Raw genomic sequence first — 19,379 nt, 5'->3', positions numbered from 1 at the left:
TGCTGTGGTAGAGCAGTGGGGATCTCATGGCTGTGGCCAGTGACTGGCTTGGTAGAGCAGTGGGGATCTCATGGCTGTGGCCAGTGACTGGCTTGGTAGAGCAGTGGGGATCTGATGGCTGTGGCCAGTGACTGGCTAGATAGAGCAGTGGGGATCTCATGGCTGTGGCCAGTGACTGACTAAATAGAGCAGTGGGGATCTCATGGCTGTGGCCAGTGACTGGCTTGGTAGGACAGTAGGGATCTCATGGCTGTGGCCAGTGACTGGCTAGATAGAGCAGTGGGGATCTCATAGCTGTGGCCAGTGACTGGCTTGGTAGAGCAGTGGGGATCTCATGGCTGTGGCCAGTGACTGGCTTGGAGGAGCAGTGGGGATCACATGGCTGCGGCCAGTGACTGGCTTGGTGGAGCAGTGGGGATCTCATGGCTGTGGCCAGTGACTGGCTTGGTAGAGCAGTGGGGATCTCATGGCGGTGGCCAGTGACTGGCTTGGTAAAGCAGTGGGGATCTCATGGCTGTGGCCAGTGACTGGCTTGGTAGAGCAGTGGGGATCTCATAGCTGTGGCCAGTGACTGGCTTGGTAGGACAGTAGGGATCTCATAGCTGTGGCCAGTGTCTGGCTGAGTGGAGCAGTGGGGATCTCATGGCTGTGGCCAGTGACTGGCTTGGTAGAGCAGTGGTGATCTTATAGCTGTGGCCAGTGACTGCCGTGGTAGAGCAGTGGGGATCTCATGGCTGTGGCCAGTGACTGGCTTGGTAGAGCAGTGGGGATCTCATGGCTGTGGCCAGTGACTGGCTTGGTGGAGCAGTGGGGATCTCATGGCTGTGGCCAGTGACTGGCTTGGTAGAGCAATGGGGATCTCATGGCTGTGGCCAGTGACTGGCTTGGTGGAGCAGTGGGGATCTCATGGCTGTGGCCAGTGACTGGCTTGGTGGAGCAGTGGGGATCTCATGGTTGTGGCCAGTGACTGGCTTGGTGGAGCAGTGAGGATCTCATGGCTGTGACCAGTGACTGGCTGGGTAGAGCAGTGGGGATCTCATGGCTGTGGCCAGTGACTGGCTGGGTGGAGCAGTGGGGATCTCATGGCTGTGGCCAGTGACTGGCTGGGTGGAGCAGTGGGGATCTCATGGCTGTGGCCAGTGACTGGCTTGGTGGAGCAGTGGGGATCTCATGGCTGTGGCCAGTGACTGGCTTGGTGGAGCAGTGGGGATCTCATGGCTGTGGCCAGTGACTGGCTTGGTGGAGCAGTGGGGATCTCATGGCTGTGGCCAGTGACTGGCTTGGTAGAGCAGTGGGGATCCCATGGCTGTGGCCAGTGACTGGCTTGGTGGAGCAGTGGGGATCTCATGGCTGTGGCCAGTGACTGGCTTGGTAGGACAGTAGGGATCTCATGGCTGTGGCCAGTGACTGGCTAGATAGAGCAGTGGGGATCTCATGGCTGTGGCCAGTGACTGGCTTGGTGGAGCAGTGGGGATCTCATGGCTGTGGCCAGTGACTGGCTTGGTAGAGCAGTGGGGATCCCATGGCTGTGGCCAGTGACTGGCTTGGTAGAGCAGTGGGGATCTCATGGCTGTGGCCAGTGACTGGCTTGGTAGGACAGTAGGGATCTCATGGCTGTGGCCAGTGACTGGCTAGATAGAGCAGTGGGGATCTCATGGCTGTGGCCAGTGACTGGCTTGGTGGAGCAGTGGGGATCACATGGCTGTGGCAAGTGACTGGCTTGGTAGAGCAGTGGGGATCTCATGGCCGTGGCCAGTGACTGGCTTGGTAGAGCAGTGGGGATCTCATGGCTGTGGCCAGTGACTGCTGTGGTAGAGCAGTGGGATCTCATGGCTATGGCCAGTGACTGGCTGGGTAGGACAGTAGGGATCTCATGGCTGTGGCCAGTGACTGGCTTGGTAAAACAGTAGGGATCTCATGGCTGTGGCCAGTGACTGCTGTGGTAGAGCAGTGGGGATCTCATGGCTGTGGCCAGTGACTGGCTTGGTAGAGCAGTGGGGATCTCATGGCTGTGGCCAGTGACTGGCTTGGTAGAGCAGTGGGGATCTGATGGCTGTGGCCAGTGACTGGCTAGATAGAGCAGTGGGGATCTCATGGCTGTGGCCAGTGACTGACTAAATAGAGCAGTGGGGATCTCATGGCTGTGGCCAGTGACTGGCTTGGTAGGACAGTAGGGATCTCATGGCTGTGGCCAGTGACTGGCTAGATAGAGCAGTGGGGATCTCATAGCTGTGGCCAGTGACTGGCTTGGTAGAGCAGTGGGGATCTCATGGCTGTGGCCAGTGACTGGCTTGGAGGAGCAGTGGGGATCACATGGCTGCGGCCAGTGACTGGCTTGGTGGAGCAGTGGGGATCTCATGGCTGTGGCCAGTGACTGGCTTGGTAGAGCAGTGGGGATCTCATGGCGGTGGCCAGTGACTGGCTTGGTAAAGCAGTGGGGATCTCATGGCTGTGGCCAGTGACTGGCTTGGTAGAGCAGTGGGGATCTCATAGCTGTGGCCAGTGACTGGCTTGGTAGGACAGTAGGGATCTCATAGCTGTGGCCAGTGTCTGGCTGAGTGGAGCAGTGGGGATCTCATGGCTGTGGCCAGTGACTGGCTTGGTAGAGCAGTGGTGATCTTATAGCTGTGGCCAGTGACTGCCGTGGTAGAGCAGTGGGGATCTCATGGCTGTGGCCAGTGACTGGCTTGGTAGAGCAGTGGGGATCTCATGGCTGTGGCCAGTGTCTGGCTTGGTAGAGCAGTGGGGATCTCATGGCTGTGGCCAGTGACTGGCTTGGTAGAGCAGTGGGGATCTCATGGCTGTGGCCAGTGATTGGCTTGGTAGAGCAGTGGGGATCTCATGGCTGTGGCCAGTGACTGGCTTGGTAGAGTAGTGGGGATCTCATGGCTGTGGCCAGTGACTGGCTTGGTGGAGCAGTGGGGATCTCATGGCTGTGGCCAGTGATTGGCTTGGTAGAGCAGTGGGGATCTCATGGCTGTGGCCAGTGACTGGCTTGGTAGAGCAGTGGGAATCTCATGGCTGTGGCTATTGACTGGCTGGTTAGAGTAGTGGGGATCTCATGGCTGTGGCCAGTGACTGGCTTGGTGGAGCAGTGGTGATCTTATAGCTGTGGCCAGTGACTGGCTGGGTGGAGCAGTGGGGATCTCATGGCTGTGGCCAGTGACTGGCTAGATAGAGCAGTGGGGATCTCATGGCTGTGGCCAGTGACTGGCTTGGTAGAGCAGTGGGGATCTCATGGCTGTGGCCAGTGACTGGCTTGGTAGAGCAGTGGTGATCTTATAGCTGTGGCCAGTGACTGGCTGGGTGGAGCAGTGGGGATCTCATGGCTGTGGCCAGTGACTGGCTTGGTAGAGCAGTGGTGATCTTATAGCTGTGGCCAGTGACTGGCTGGGTGGAGCAGTGGGGATCTCATGGCCGTGGCCAGTGACTGGCTTGGTAGAGCAGTAGGGATCCCATGGCTGTGGCCAGTGACTGGCTTGGTAGAGCAGTAGGGATCCCATGGCTGTGGCCAGTGACTGGCTTGGTAGGACAGTAGGGATCTCATGGCTGTGGCCAGTGACTGGCTAGATAGAGCAGTGGGGATCTCATGCTGTGGCCAGTGACTGCCTAGATAGAGCAGTGGTGATCTCATTGCTGTGGCCAGTAACTGGCTTGGTAGAGTAGTGGGGATCTCATGGCTGTGGCCAGTGACTGGCTTGGTGGAGCAGTGGGGATCTCATGGCTGTGGCCTGTGATTGGCTTGTTGGAGCAGTGGGGATCTCATGGCTGTGGCCAGTGATTGGCTTGGTAGAGCAGTGGGGATCTCATGGCTGTGGCCAGTGACTGGCTTGGTAGAGCAGTGGGGATCTCATGGCTGTGGCCAGTGACTGGCTTGGTAGAGCAGTGGGAATCTTGTGGCTGTAGCCAGTGACTGGCTTGGTAGAGCAGTGGGGATCTCATGGCTGTGGCCAGTGACTGGCTTGGTGGAGCAGTGGGGATCTCATGGCTGTGGCCTGTGATTGGCTTGTTGGAGCAGTGGGGATCTCATGGCTGTGGCCAGTGATTGGCTTGGTAGAGCAGTGGGGATCTTATAGCTGTGGCCAGTGACTGCCGTGGTAGAGCAGTGGGGATCTCATGGCTGTGGCCAGTGACTGGCTTGGTAGAGCAGTGGGGATCTTATGGCTGTGGCCAGTGTCTGGCTTGGTAGAGCAGTGGGGATCTCATGGCTGTGGCCAGTGACTGGCTTGGTAGAGCAGTGGGGATCTCATGGCTGTGGCCAGTGATTGGCTTGGTAGAGCAGTGGGGATCTCATGGCTGTGGCCAGTGACTGGCTTGGTAGAGTAGTGGGGATCTCATGGCTGTGGCCAGTGACTGGCTTGGTGGAGCAGTGGGGATCTCATGGCTGTGGCCAGTGATTGGCTTGGTAGAGCAGTGGGGATCTCATGGCTGTGGCCAGTGACTGGCTTGGTAGAGCAGTGGGAATCTCATGGCTGTGGCTATTGACTGGCTGGGTAGAGTAGTGGGGATCTCATGGCTGTGGCCAGTGACTGGCTTGGTGGAGCAGTGGTGATCTTATAGCTGTGGCCATTGACTGGCTGGGTGGAGCAGTGGGGATCTCATGGCTGTGGCCAGTGACTGGCTAGATAGAGCAGTGGGGATCTCATGGCTGTGGCCAGTGACTGGCTTGGTAGAGCAGTGGGGATCTCATGGCTGTGGCCAGTGACTGGCTTGGTAGAGCAGTGGTGATCTTATAGCTGTGGCCAGTGACTGGCTGGGTGGAGCAGTGGGGATCTCATGGCTGTGGCCAGTGACTGGCTTGGTAGAGCAGTGGTGATCTTATAGCTGTGGCCAGTGACTGGCTGGGTGGAGCAGTGGGGATCTCATGGCCGTGGCCAGTGACTGGCTTGGTAGAGCAGTAGGGATCCCATGGCTGTGGCCAGTGACTGGCTTGGTAGAGCAGTAGGGATCCCATGGCTGTGGCCAGTGACTGGCTTGGTAGGACAGTAGGGATCTCATGGCTGTGGCCAGTGACTGGCTAGATAGAGCAGTGGGGATCTCATGCTGTGGCCAGTGACTGCCTAGATAGAGCAGTGGTGATCTCATTGCTGTGGCCAGTGACTGGCTTGGTAGAGTAGTGGGGATCTCATGGCTGTGGCCAGTGACTGGCTTGGTGGAGCAGTGGGGATCTCATGGCTGTGGCCTGTGATTGGCTTGTTGGAGCAGTGGGGATCTCATGGCTGTGGCCAGTGATTGGCTTGGTAGAGCAGTGGGGATCTCATGGCTGTGGCCAGTGACTGGCTTGGTAGAGCAGTGGGGATCTCATGGCTGTGGCCAGTGACTGGCTTGGTAGAGCAGTGGGAATCTTGTGGCTGTAGCCAGTGACTGGCTTGGTAGAGCAGTGGGGATCTCATGGCTGTGGCCAGTGACTGGCTTGGTGGAGCAGTGGGGATCTCATGGCTGTGGCCTGTGATTGGCTTGTTGGAGCAGTGGGGATCTCATGGCTGTGGCCAGTGATTGGCTTGGTAGAGCAGTGGGGATCTCATGGCTGTGGCCAGTGACTGGCTTGGTGGAGCAGTGGGGATCTCATGGCTGTGGCCAGTGACTGGCTTGTTAGAGCAGTGGGGATCTCATGGCTGTGGCCAGTGACTGGCTTGGTAGAGCAGTGGTGATCTTATAGCTGTGGCCAGTGACTGGCTTGGTAGAGCAGTGGGGATCTCATGGCTGTGGCCAGTGACTGGCTTGGTAGAGTAGTGTGGATCTCATGGCTGTGGCCAGTGACTGGCTTTTTTAGAACAGTGGGGATCTCATGGCTGTGGCCAGTGACTGGCTTGGTAGAGCAGTGGGGATCTCATGGCTGTGGCCAGTGACTGGCTTGGTGGAGCAGTGGGGATCTCATGGCTGTGGCCAGTGACTGGCTTTTTTAGAGCAGTGGGGATCTCATGGCTGTGGCCAGTGACTGGCTTGGTGGAGCAGTGGGGATCACATGGCTGTGGCCAGTGACTGGCTTGGTGGAGCAGTGGGGATCTCATGGCTGTGGCCAGTGACTGGCTTGGTAGAGCAGTGGGAATCTCATGGCTCTGGCCAGTGACTGGCTGGGTGGAGCAGTGGGGATCTCATGGCTCTGGCCAGTGACTGGCTGGGTGGAGCAGTGGGGATCTCATGGCTGTGGCCAGTGACTGGCTGGGTAGAGCAGTGGGGATCTCATGGCTGTGGCCAGTGACTGGCTTGGTAGAGCAGTGGGAATCTCATGGCTGTGGCCAGTGACTGCTGTGGTAGAGCAGTGGGGATATCATGGCTGTGGCCAGTGGCTGGCTTGGTGGAGCAGTGGGGATCTCATGGCTGTGGCCAGTGACTGGCTAGATAGAGCAGTGGGGATCTCATGGCTGTGGCCAGTGACTGGCTTGGTGGAGCAGTGGGGATCTCATGGCTGTGGCCAGTGACTGGCTAGATAGAGCAGTGGGGATCTCATGGCTGTGGCCAGTGACTGGCTTGGTGGAGCAGTGGGGATCTCATGGTTGTGGCCAGTGACTGGCTGGGTGGAGCAGTGGGGATCTCATGGCTGTGGCCAGTGACTGGCTGGGTGGAGCAGTGGGGATCTCATGGCTGTGGCCAGTGACTGGCTGGGTGGAGCAGTGGGGATCTCATGGTTGTGGCCAGTGACTGGCTTGGTGGAGCAGTGGGGATCCCATGGCTGTGGCCAGTGACTGGCTTGGTGGAGCAGTGGGGATCTCATGGCTGTGGCCAGTGACTGGCTTGGTAGAGCAGTGGGGATCTCATGGCTGTGGCCAGTGACTGGCTAGATAGAGCAGTGGGGATCTCATGGCTGTGGCCAGTGACTGGCTAGATAGAGCAGTGGGGATCTCATGGCTGTGGCCAGTGACTGGCTGGGTGGAGCAGTGGGGATCTCATGGCTGTGGCCAGTGACTGGCTTGGTAGAGCAGTGGGGATCTCATGGCTGTGGCCAGTGACTGGCTTGGTGGAGCAGTGGGGATCTCATGGCTGTGGTCAGTGACTGGCTTGGTAGAGCAGTGGGGATCTCATGGCTGTGGCCAGTGACTGGCTTGGTGGAGCAGTGGAGATCTCATGGCTGTGGCCAGTGACTGGCTTGGTGGAGCAGTGGGGATCCCATGGCTGTGGCCAGTGACTGGCTTGGTGGAGCAGTGGGGATCTCATGGCTGTGGCCAGTGACTGGCTTGGTGAAGCAGTGGGGATCCCATGGCTGTGGCCAGTGACTGGCTTGGTGGAGCAGTGGGGATCCCATGGCTGTGGCCAGTGACTAGCTTGGTAGATCAGTGGGGATCTCATGGCTGTGGCCAGTGACTGGCTGGGTGGAGCAGTGGGGATCTCATGGCTGTGGCCAGTGACTGGCTTGGTGGAGCAGTGGGGATCCCATGGCTGTGGCCAGTGACTGGCTTGGTGGAGCAGTGGGGATCTCATGGCTGTGGCCAGTGACTGGCTAGATAGAGCAGTGGTGATCTCATGGCTGTGGCCAGTGACTGGCTAGATAGAGCAGTGGGGATCTCATGGCTGTGGCCAGTGACTGGCTTGGTAGAGCAGTGGGGATATCATGGCTGTGGCCATTGATTGGCTTGGTGGAGCAGTGGGGATCTCATGGCTGTGGCCTGTGATTGGCTTGGTGGAGCAGTGGGGATCTCATGGCTGTGGCCAGTGACTGGCTTGGTAGAGTAGTGGGGATCTCATGGCTGTGGCCAGTGACTGGCTAGATAGAGCAGTGGGGATCTCATGGCTGTGGCCAGTGACTGGCTTGGTGGAGCAGTGGGGATCACATGGCTGTGGCCAGTGACTGGCTAGATAGAGCAGTAGGGAATCGGGGATCTGTTGATTTGTGCCATTGCTGGAGGATGTTTACCATTACTAATACTCTCCATTACTTTACAGCTATCGCTTCAGCCCATTCAGAGAGATCGAGTCTATCGAGCTTCCAAACTGTCATCTCCTGCAGGGCATCGGTGAGTAAAGTTTTTACAACTGAATTTTTTTTTCATTTTTAAAAATTGCACAAAATACAGCAAAGTATCCAGAGGTGCATCATATTGAGTCTCATGATGAATACAAAAAAAAAACCATCCATACATTATAGGGATAAAATAAGGACAGCATGTTTGATACATAGTATGTGACAGCTCGTATCATCTTGCCCCAATTATTACGCTAGCTGGTTCCAATGCTGCGATGCAACACTCAGAGTAGAAGAGAAAGAAGGAATCTTGTAGAGACGAAGGTCTGGCACTAGCGAAGCAGGAAATGTGGGCGTCGGTGGCTAGTGGACGATTTCGGCTAAATATTGTTTAAATATATTTTTCAACATTAGAACATTAAAGTTTTTTAAATATGTTACGGTTTTGAAACTTGCAACTTTGGCCTCAATTCACTAAGCAGTTTACCCTAGTCTTCTGATGGTTTGGTGTAAATCAGTTGCATCAAAAGGGAATTCACTAATAATTGCCGAATGTTTTAGACCCGTTTTTAGACCTGGTCTAAAACATTCGGTAATTAGATCTAATTACTGTACGAGGTCTAAAGATACGAGTAGCTATGACTGACATACTTCTCCTCTGACAAGCTGTACTCTGGATACAATTACACTCCTGCATTATTAATTCAAAAAGCTCCATCCTCACATCTAAAGTACCTCACCTACTTAACCGACAGAAATCAGCTGGTCTAAACTCTGTCAGAAAAAGTGGGCGTGGTCACTCCTTGTTTGTCTTTGTGAATTGTGTAATTACTGAATGTTAGACCAGGTCTAAAAACAGGTCTAAGGCTACTTACACACCAAGATGTTGCGTTTTAGAGGATGTAAACACTGCAAGTGCAGTGAATAATAAGTAGCCATGTGCCTGGCTATGTAGCGGCCCTCCCCGCCTCCTCTCTGCCCATAAAATGAAAAAAAAAACCCTACTGAGCATGTGCAAACCGTCTAACGCGGCTTAGCTGCGTATAAAGTACTGCATGCAGTACGTTATGTAGACGTGCTGCGTTACAATGTAACGCAACGTGGGCACTGTGAACAGTGAACAGTTAAGGTTAGGAGTCAGGAAAGGTGTTTGTGCTGGAGCAGTGGTTAGGATTAGGCACCACCGGGGGAGGGGGTGGGGTGGGTCTTAGGGTTAGGCCCCACCAGGGGGGTGGTCTTAGGGTTAGGCCCCACCAGGGAGGTGGTCTTAGGGTTAGGCCCCACCAGGGGGGTGGTCTTAGGGTTAGGCCCCGCCAGGGGGGTGGTCTTAGGGTTAGGCCCCACCAGGGGGGTGGTCTTAGGGTTAGGCCTCTAGGAATTCTTTTGGTATTTGTCCTGACGTCATAAGAATATTGAATACTTGGGCAATCTGTGGTGATAAAGTGGTTGCAAACACTTTAAAATATTCGTTGTTATAGCCAGCTGGGCCTGGGGCTTTATTATTTTTTAATGTTTTGATTGCATTCCTAATTTCTATTGTAGTAATTGGTTCATTTACTTGTTGTTCTGATAGAGAGGGTAGTTTGATGGAATGCAAAAATGATTGTATTTGTGATTCATTGGGATGTGGGGTGGAGTAGTTATCATATTGGATGTTTCCTTTTAAACAATACCAGTTGCCTGGCTTCCTGCTGATCTCTTGGCTGCAGTAGTGACCTGAAACAAGCATGCAGCTAATCCAGTCTGACTTCAGTCAGAGCACCTAATCTGCTGCATGCTTGTTCAGGGGCTGTGGCTGACAGTATTAGAGGTGGAGGATCAGCAGGAGAGTCAGGAAACTGGTATTATTTTAAAGGGAAAAATCCATTTCCTTCTCAGTTTAGGTTCTGTTTAACCCTCTGGGCGATACAATTATATCGTCCAGGAGGGGGCGCAGCACTTTTTAATTTTTTTTTTCTTTTTTAAATCATGTAGCGAGCCCTGGGCTCGCTACATGATAGCCGCTGCGCAGCCGCATCCCCCCACCCACTCAGAACGGGATTTCTTGCTGGGCTTCCCCTGTCGCCATGGCGACGGGGTGGGATGATGTCACCGACGTCATGGACGTCGTGACGTCAGAGGGAGTCACGATCCACCCCTCAGCGCTGCCTGGCACTGATTGGCCAGGCTGCGCAAGTGGTCTGGGGGGGCTGCGTGTCACGGCGGGTAGCGGCAGATCGGCAGCGAGCGGCGGCGAGCGGAAGTTACACGCAGCTAGCAAAGTGCTAGCTGTGTGTAACAAAAAAAAATTATGCAAATCGTCCCACCAGGGCCTGAGAACTCCTCCTGCGCGACATACCCTGAGCTCAGCTCGGGATTATCGCTCAGGAGGTTAATACTGAGGGCACCTCTGGCTACCCTAACCAGGCAGGGAAAGTAGGGGAGAGGTGACAGCTGGGACAGCCAGCACACTTGTGATGTGGTTTGGCAGGTGTTTGTAGGTTCATGGAGGGCGAAGTCTAACATGCCAAGACATCTGTGCCTATAGGCTCCTGTGATGTAAAACCGAGCCTGTCTCTAACTGAATCACAAAGCTAACAATAAGCAAGCTTACACTGGAAGCTCAGCATGGCTCCTCATGGCAGAGAACTGTCTGAGGAGCTTATAGAGGCATTCTGCCCAATCAGACATTTTCCCTCCCGGGGTCATGTGACTGGTTAGTGTTACAAGGTCTCAGGTGTGACTGGGGAGCAGGAGGTGTTTTACATTTTGGTATTATCGCTCTCATACTGGTCACTGGAAGCTCAGCATGGCTCCTCATGGCAGATAACTCTCTGAGGAGCTTATAGAGGAATTGTTGCTGTACATAAAGATGGCCGAGGCTATAAGAAGATTGCCAACACCCTGAAACTGAGCTGCAGCACTGTGGCCAAGAAGACCCACCACAGGTTGTCCATTGCTAACAAACACAAAATGTGTTTGGAAAACTGGAAGTATGTCCTGTCGAGATCAATATTAACTTATAGTATTGTATTCAGATGGCATCAAGCGCGTGTAGCGGCAACCAGGTGAGGAGTACAAGGACAAATGTGTCCTGCCTACAGTGAAGCATGGTGGTGGGAGTGGTTTGGGGGCTGCATGAGTGCTGCCGGCACTGGGCAGCTACAGGTCATTGAGGGAACCATGAATGCCAACGTGCACTGTGACCTACTGTGACTCCCTTCCGAAACTGGGCTGCAGGGCAGTATGCCAACATAATGACCCTTAACACACCTCCAAGAAGACCACTGCCTTGCTAAATACACTGAGGGTGAAGGTGCTGGACTGGCCAAGCATGTCTCCAGACCTAAACCCTATTGAGCATCTGTGGGGCCTCCTCATATGGAAGGGGGAGGAGCACAAGGTCTCTAACATCCCCCAGCTCCATCATGGAGGAGTGGAAGAGGATTCCAGTGACACCTGTGACGCTCTAGTGACCTCCATGCCCAAGAGAGCTACAGCAGTGCTGGAGAATAATGGTGGCACACAGAATTAAATATTTATTAGATTGTGAGAGATGTACTCACTTTTGTGAGATTCAGTATATATATATATATCTCATAATTTGTATCTCATAGTTCCTGTCCATGGCGTGGTGAAGGGTCATCTCAGAGCTGCTGTCCTGGAGAGGAGACGAGCCTTGGAATAATACTGGCATTGCTGTTTGCCAGTTGGCCAGGCTTCAGTGGGTCCAGAACTGACCTGCAGGTTACAGGAGAGTCAATATTTGTCTGCCAGACACAGAAGCGCTCAGTCAGCAGCATTGTCCTTCATTCCTGAGAGTAAACTTGGCCATCCCACCACCCATCCTGCAGCTCTTCATACCCAAACATGTGGTGATTGCCGCATGCATTAAATATCGGCGCCAGGAAAATGGGCGTGGGCTGAAGCCAAAATTGTAAAATATTGTCTATAACAATGAAAACAAAGAAATATTTACAGTCGTAATGAGGAAAGTAACACATAGGTAAATACTACTGATATTTTACTAGAACTAAGCCTACTCTCACACAGAATCCTCCCCCCTCCGATGCCTAACCCTAAGACCCCCCCTTCCTGATTCTTAACCCAACCCCCCCCCCCCTTCCTGATGCCTAACCCTAAAACCCCTCCTTCTTGACGTCTGACTCTAACCCCCCTTCACCCTGATGCTTAACCCAACAATCCCCCTTCTTGACACCTGACGATAAAACTCCCCTTCCTGATGCCTCACCCTAAGACTCCCCTTTCTGACTCCCTAACCCTAAGACCCCCCCCTTCCTGACGCTTAGCCCTAAGACCCTCCTTCCTGATGCCTAACCCCAGAACCCCCCCCCCCCTTTTTTTTTGATGCCTCATCTTAAAACCCCCTCCCTACGTAGCAGAGCAAAAAAAAATAAATTCTTAGACAAATTTAAAAATGATAATATACGGGATAATATACGGGATAATTCTCAAAACAAATTTCAAAATGTTGAAATTCTATTTATCGGGCGCCCAAATTTCTTCTTTCGCCCCAATAGCCGATATTTTGCATTAGCACCTGTAGGGTGCACAAACAGTCCATTAGCTGCAGGCGCCCACATTTCCTGCTTCCATGATTGCCTCCTTACACCTCGTTTACACACATGCCTCTCGCCAGTGATTCGCCAGACAACATTGTTCTCCCCCACTTACCCCGCCCCCTGCGTGATGTCACTCCTGTGCTGCTCCACTCCCCCTCCCCGCACAGAACAGAACACGTCGCTGAACTCGTGTCTGCACAACCTACACCATGCAATGTCGCCCGAGGGATCGGCTCCCATCCCCATCAGCATTTATTGATACAAAAATTCACTTTACTCAGATTTTCCAAGAAGGATGGAGTGACGTGGCTGCTGGAAACCATAGCAACAGTACCAGATTTGTACCCAAGACTTGCCAGAATACTCATCTCTCTGAGGGTTACCCTGAAATCTTCATAATGAAATTTAAAAACAATGGTGCATGAGCCAGGCTGGGGCCCCGGGAACTCTCACTGCCCGGGGCCCCAGAACCAGCATCCAACACCATATGTGAGCGCAGCCAAACCCTTGGAGCTGCCACCCCCAAGGCCTGTCTCCTACTGCTCTACAACTTACCAAACACACAATTGGAGAAACTCACTCCCAAACAGTTCTCTGCTGCTTTATAAAGCCTGCAGGCTGCTTATAAGCCAATGAGAAATGCACACATGTGTAACACCTAGCTTGCAGTGATTAATCAAACAGAAGCTGAGCAAGTCAGCCAGTCAGTTGGAGAGTTCCCGGGGCCCCAGGCTGGCTCATGCACCATTGTTTTTAATTTATTGTAGTATCCCATGCAGTTTAGTTAGGAGGGGGGCAGATGAGAGGGAATATCCTGCACGCTGGTGCCCCCTGCTGGTCATATAGCCATTGTCTATATGCAACTGAAGCCCTCTCCAACTGACTGGCTGACTTGCTCAGCTTCTGTTTGATTAATCACTGCAAGCTAGGTGTTACACATGTGTGCATTTCTCATTGGCTTATAAGCAGCCTGCAGGCTTTATAAAGCAGCAGAGAACTGTTTGGGAGTGAGTTTCTCCAATTGTGTGTTTGGTAAGCTGAAATCTTCATAAGTCAGAAAGCAAAACACCCAGCACCTCATTGTCTTCAGGCTGATTGGACTGACCCATATATTACTCAAGGATAGAAGGGGGTACGTCAGTGGGGGTGCTGGGGACATGTTGGTGGCAGGGGTTGCAGAGGTTGCGACCGCATCGGGGCCCTTGGACTAGAGGGGCCCCAAATGGCCCTCCCTCAACTGCAGTATTAGCTCTCTTTTGGTCCTGTGCACATAATATTCACTTCTATAGATACTTTGGATAGTAGTGATTATTAACAAACTGTTCCCCATCCCCTTCTTGCACCTCTGACACTGTAGTTGCCATTGGCAGGTTTTGGTGCGCCGTATCAATTGTTATGTATAGAATGCTTGGGGGGCCCCATGTAAAACTTGTATTGGGGCCCACAGCTCCTTAGCTACGCCACTAGTTGGTGAGCATGCCTTGGTGTAAGATGCTTGCTGTGGACATTGCCTGTAGTGTTTGGTTATAAGCATGCTTTTGAGTCTGTACTGAATGTGTTTGTGTTTTGAAGCACATATCTGTTATCTTCTCATCTGGTCTGGACAAACCGGTCAGTGAGGGATAAGCGATAAGACCAGCCATACAAGATGTATCTCTATATATTTACATGTTATCCTAAGGATTCCATGTCTTTCTGTTTTCTCAGAGTGTGGATCTGAAGACATTGAAATTCTCCCCAATGGGCTGGCGTTTATCACTTCGGTAAGTAGCTGCCATATAGTGATGTGTTAGCGGTACCCACAGACAGGACACTGCACGTGTGTACACACACATCATTTTGATTGGCTAATTTTACCACCATGTAATATGAGAGCTGCCTGACACAATCTGTTCATAGCATTCAAAATCGTTCGGCCTTCTCACTACATAGAAGTGATAAAATTGACCAATCAGGGGCCTATATAAATTGGATGTGTGTGTACCCTTCAATGGCTGCGGTTGGCTGCTGCGGCCGACCCTCTGCTGTCCGCGAGATCTCTGGTTATCGGGAACGGTGGCGGGTAGATTGGCAGCTGTGTGTACTGTAATGGACAATACGAGTAGCGCCACAGCGGTCGGATGGGTTCATCAGAACTCCGATACATCCCGTGCTGCAGTATTGCTGCTGAATCAATCTCTCCTCCACTCATTGCTTTTCACGTTCAATAGAACTGGGTATTTATATAGTCAGAAACATCGTGTATAACCATGGAAAGCTTATCTAAAGGCAAAAACAAAACAAAAACCTTTCTCAGTAAACCGAAAAGTTCAGTGGGGTAAGAGAATCAGAATAATATATTTCGCCAAGTACAAAGTGGGGTTGTACCTGGAATTGGTTTTGGCTCATACAGGTTCTGGAAAGATGGGGGGGGGGGGGGGGGGGGGAAGATAATGTCCGAAAGCCAAGAGCCGAGGCTGCCATACTCCATCAATGGAGGAGTGACATCAGGAGGTTCCGCTCATGATGTCATTCTAGGGATGACCCAAATTACCCAAACCAGTTTCTAGAACTTTTTCACGAAATTACGATATTTTTTGCAAAGTTTTCTACATTTTATGAATGGCGCACCAAATTCTGTGGTCGGTTGTAAAGTCCCCGTATAGGAGTTCAATACCAAATTTAGATTTTTCTTAAAAAAAAAAAAAAGAAAAAAATGTCCTCATGTTGCCACTATTTGCCCAACATACACAGCAATCTGGTGACGATAGCATGTATGGGGCTTTATAATGAGTCAGAATTCGCCAAATATGATACTTAGTTAAATTTGCAGCGAAATCAAGTTCAGGAATTTCACCTGCTCGCCCCTAATGCTGATGTCATATCCTGGCGGGAAACAGCAATGTGGCTTCACTGGGCTCCATCACACGGAGTGCAGGATGTTGTGGTCAGTTGCCAGGAGTGACCACCCTGCAGTTTCTTTATAATGCAACCAAATGGAAGCATCTGTAACTATGTGTGTGTCAGTTGACTCACAGTTTGTTTACACTCCGGTACACAACTGACACATGCAGGCCCGGATTTACATCACAGGAGCCTATAGGCATAGATGTCCTGGCACCCTAGACTCCGCCCTCCATGCATGCAGGCCTGGATTTACCCCACAGGAGCCTATAGGCACAGATGTCCTGGCACCCTAGACTCCACCCTCCATGCATGCGGGCCTGGATTTACATCACAGGAGCCTATAGGCACAGATGTCCTGGCACCCTAGACTCCGCCCTCCATGCATGCATGTTCAGATTTACATCAAAGGAGCCTATAGGCACAGATGTCCTGACACCCTAGACTCCGCCCTCCATGCATGCAGGCTCGGATTTACATCACAGGAGCCTATAGGCACAGATGTCCTGGCACCCTAGACTCCGCCCTCCATGCATGCAGGCCCGGATTTACCTCACAGGAGCCTATAGGCACAGATGTCCTGGCACCCTAGGCTCCGCCCTCCATGCACGCAGGTTCAGATTTACATCACAGGAGCCTATAGGCACAGATGTCCTGACACCCTAGACTCCGCCCTCCATGCACGCAGGCCCAGATTACATCACAGGAGCCTATAGGCACAGATGTCCTGACACCCTAGACTCCGCCCTCCATGCATGCAGGCCCAGATTACATCACAGGAGCCTATAGGCACAGATGTCCTGACACCCTAGACTCCGCCCTCCATGAACCTACAGACCCCCGCCGAACCGCACCGCAAGTGTGCTGGCCTGCCCAGCAGTCACTTCTCCCTTAGTTCCCTTGCCTATCATAGGTAGCTACAGGTGTCCCTTAGTATTAGGTAGCCAGAGGTGCCCCCAAGTATTAGGTAGCTAGTGGAACCTCAGTATTAAAGAGAACCTGTAACAAAAAAGTCCCCTGGGGCACTCACCTCGGGAGGGGGAGGTCTCAGGGTCCCAATGAGGCTCCCCCCTCCCCTGTAGCTGCAGGCAGTCCAGCGCTGGCTCCCCCGAAGTCTCCGGCAATCCTCCCCCGACAAGCCTGATCAGCGCTGATTTATTTACCTTTCCTGGCTCCAGCGGGTGGCACTGTTGCAGCTCTCAGCACGGAGATAGGCGAAAATAGCCGATCCCTATCGGGTCCGCTCTACTGCACAGGTGCAGGAGACTTGCGCCTGCGCAGTAGAGCGGCCCGACAGCGATCGGGTATTTCCGCCTATCTCCGAGAGCGGATACTGTGCCTGCGCTGGAGCCGGGAGGGTAAATATTTACATCCTCGCCATTCCAGCAGGATTTTCTCCGCCGCCGTGGGACCGAGGAGGACGGGGGAAGCCTCAATAGGATCCGGAGGCTTCCCCCACCCGAGGAAGGTACCCCCAGGGGAGGTTTTTCTCATTACAGGTTTTCTTTAAGTAGCTAAAAGTGCCCCCAAGTATTAGGTAGCTACAGTAGATGAACCTCAATATTAAAGAGACACTGAAGCGAAAAAAAAAATGATGATATTCTGATTTGTATGTGTAGCACAGCTAAGAAATAAAACATTAAGATCAGATACATCAGTGTAATTGTTTCCAGTACAGGAAGAGTTAAGAAACTCCAGTTGTTATCTCTATGCAAAAAAGCCATTAATCTCTACGACTTTCAAAGTCGTGGAGAGGGCTGTCTTCTGACTTTTATTATCTCAACTGTAAGTGAACAGTTTTCTTTTTATCTGCCAGAGGAGAGGTCATTAGTTCACAGACTGCTCTGAAAGAATCATTTTGAATGCAGAGTGTTGTGTAATCTGCACATATTAGAGAATGATGCAATGTTAGAAAACACACTATATACCTGAAAATAAAAATATGAGAGAGGTGCCCCGGACTGAATGGAGATCTCGTCAGTGGAATGCTGGGTAAATAACCCCTCCTTTACACTCTTATTAGTACTCTGTATAGGGAAGAAGGAAAGGGAGGCGCTCAAGGAGGGGAGTGAGACGCCTTTTCATCATCAGATGCCTGTAGGAACGTGCCAATGATGCCTTATGGTAAATCCGGCCCTGGCCACATGTCGTGTCTAGTGGGTGTGCCGGCTGTGTTATCAGATACACGTGTGTAGGATGCCCTCCAGTGCTGGATGCTTGAAGCTGCATGCAAACCCCCTGGAGATATACAGGAGCGGCTGAGGGGCGGACGTCCTTGTGAAGAGCCCATAGTCACGGGGGACTTGTCACGTATGCAAAACTAATGCCTGGCATTTAAAGTAGCCAGGTTCTCAATACAGGCAAAGTTTTCTCCTTAAAGGACAACTGTAACCTTTCAAAACAAAATCATTAGATACTCACCTAATAGGAGGGAAGGCTGTGGATCCCTTAGAGTCTTCCTGTTCCTCTCTGTGAGTCCTCCTTCCACCTCCAGGCCCCCGTTAACATCTCCTGCTGGTTGTGTCTTCGGGTCTCCACAGGAAGACGAGCAGCTCCGTACTGTGCACATGTGAGTCCGCACTGGAGTGTGCGCAGCATGGAGCCACTCATCTTCAGAAGCCCTCCGAGACCCAAGTACTTCCATGGCCTTCCAAGGAGCCCGAAGACCTCTTCAACAGACTGGAGATGGTGGCCAGGAACTGGGACGAGGGGACCCAGAGAATAACGTGAAGCCTCTAAGTAATCCAGAGGCTGCCCTTCGCTTAGGTGAGTTTCTAACTTTTATTATTATTATTATTATTGTTTCAGTTGTCCTTTTTGTTTAAAAAAAAAAGTAAAATTCTCTTTAGTCAGGAGAGCTGATTCAGCACCTGAACATTCTCCTGGTAACTGGGGCGTGTCTGCTGACAGTGATCCGGCCCTGCACTGGGAGATAGGTGTCCTAGCCTGAGATCCACAGAATAAGGGGCTTATCGCTAGCTATTCATTTTTTAATGTCTTTTATGTAATCCGTGGCAACTATTACACAAAGGCAAGGTTTTTTATAAAGAAAAAAATATTCGTCCTCTACTAAACTTATTAATTATGTGAAGGAGTTCTAATTTCATGGGAGGTTGACGACCTCTAAACTCGAGCGACACATGCCAGATGTTTGATGCATAATTTACTTACTAGGCGTCTGTGTTTCTTTTGTTTTTCTCCTCTTTAGGGTCTGAAGTATCCTGGACTTCACAGCTTTGGCCCAGACAAACCTGGAGAAATATTTCTACTGGACCTCAACCAAGACAACCCTCAGCCATCCTCTCTGCGGTTTATTGGGGAATTTGACCACGCCTCATTTTCCCCCCATGGTCTCAGCTTGTACACTGATGAGATGGGTAAGCCCTCCTCATAATCGCCCTATATATGTGTAGACCCTCCTCATAATCTGTCTGGGGACTTAATCTTTCTCTGTAGTCTTCTTTCTTGTGATGTCATCTTCCTCCTCCTTCCTTTGGGTTGGCCCAGTGGAGCTTTGAAGATGCTTTCTAGTTGGGGTTCCAGTCTTCAGTGGTGGTTCCGGTGGTTTGGTGTAAGCGGCCAAACCTTGTGCGTGATATTCTGTTTTCCTTCCTGAATTACGTGTTTTGGTGGAATTTGATGTTCAAATATCTTTTCTTTCTTTTTTACAGATAATCTAAAATGTGTAATGTTGTCCTGTCTGCTTATCCTCCTGTATTGGTAACGGCCGGCGGTGGCTGACTGTCCCTCCTCTTCCTTCCAGATGACGCCGTGTACCTGTTTGTGGTGAATCATCCTCAGTATAAATCCACAGTGGAGATATTCAAGTATGAAGAGGAGGAAAATGTTCTTGTGCATCTGAAGACGGTTAAACACCCATCGCTGTACAAGTAATAACAACTGCAGCTCTGCATCTCACAGACAGGGAGCGCCATTGTACAGAGCTTGTAGCTCCACATCACACAGACAGGGGGCGCCATTGTACAGAGCTTGTAGCTCCACATCACACAGACAGGGGGCGCCATTGTACAGAG

At 51.9% G+C, this 19,379-nt stretch overlaps 1 protein-coding gene across 1 annotated transcript in view; it reads left to right on the top strand.

The window, feature by feature from the left end:
• The window catches only part of LOC137517959 (serum paraoxonase/arylesterase 2-like), a 62,438-nt gene that overhangs the window by 19,071 nt on the left and 23,988 nt on the right, over positions 1-19,379 (top strand). Inside the window, exons 2-5 of the mRNA XM_068235046.1 lie at positions 7,882-7,952; positions 14,170-14,225; positions 18,554-18,722; positions 19,109-19,235. Of these exons, the coding sequence (XP_068091147.1) occupies positions 7,882-7,952; positions 14,170-14,225; positions 18,554-18,722; positions 19,109-19,235 (423 nt within the window). The remainder of the gene's footprint in view (positions 1-7,881; positions 7,953-14,169; positions 14,226-18,553; positions 18,723-19,108; positions 19,236-19,379) is intronic.

Source organism: Hyperolius riggenbachi, chromosome 5 (genome assembly GCF_040937935.1).
Source record: "Hyperolius riggenbachi isolate aHypRig1 chromosome 5, aHypRig1.pri, whole genome shotgun sequence".
NCBI classification, from domain to species: Eukaryota; Metazoa; Chordata; class Amphibia; order Anura; family Hyperoliidae; genus Hyperolius; species Hyperolius riggenbachi.
Note: the sequence above shows the minus strand (reverse complement) of the source record. Positions and strands in the feature narration are given on the sequence as shown.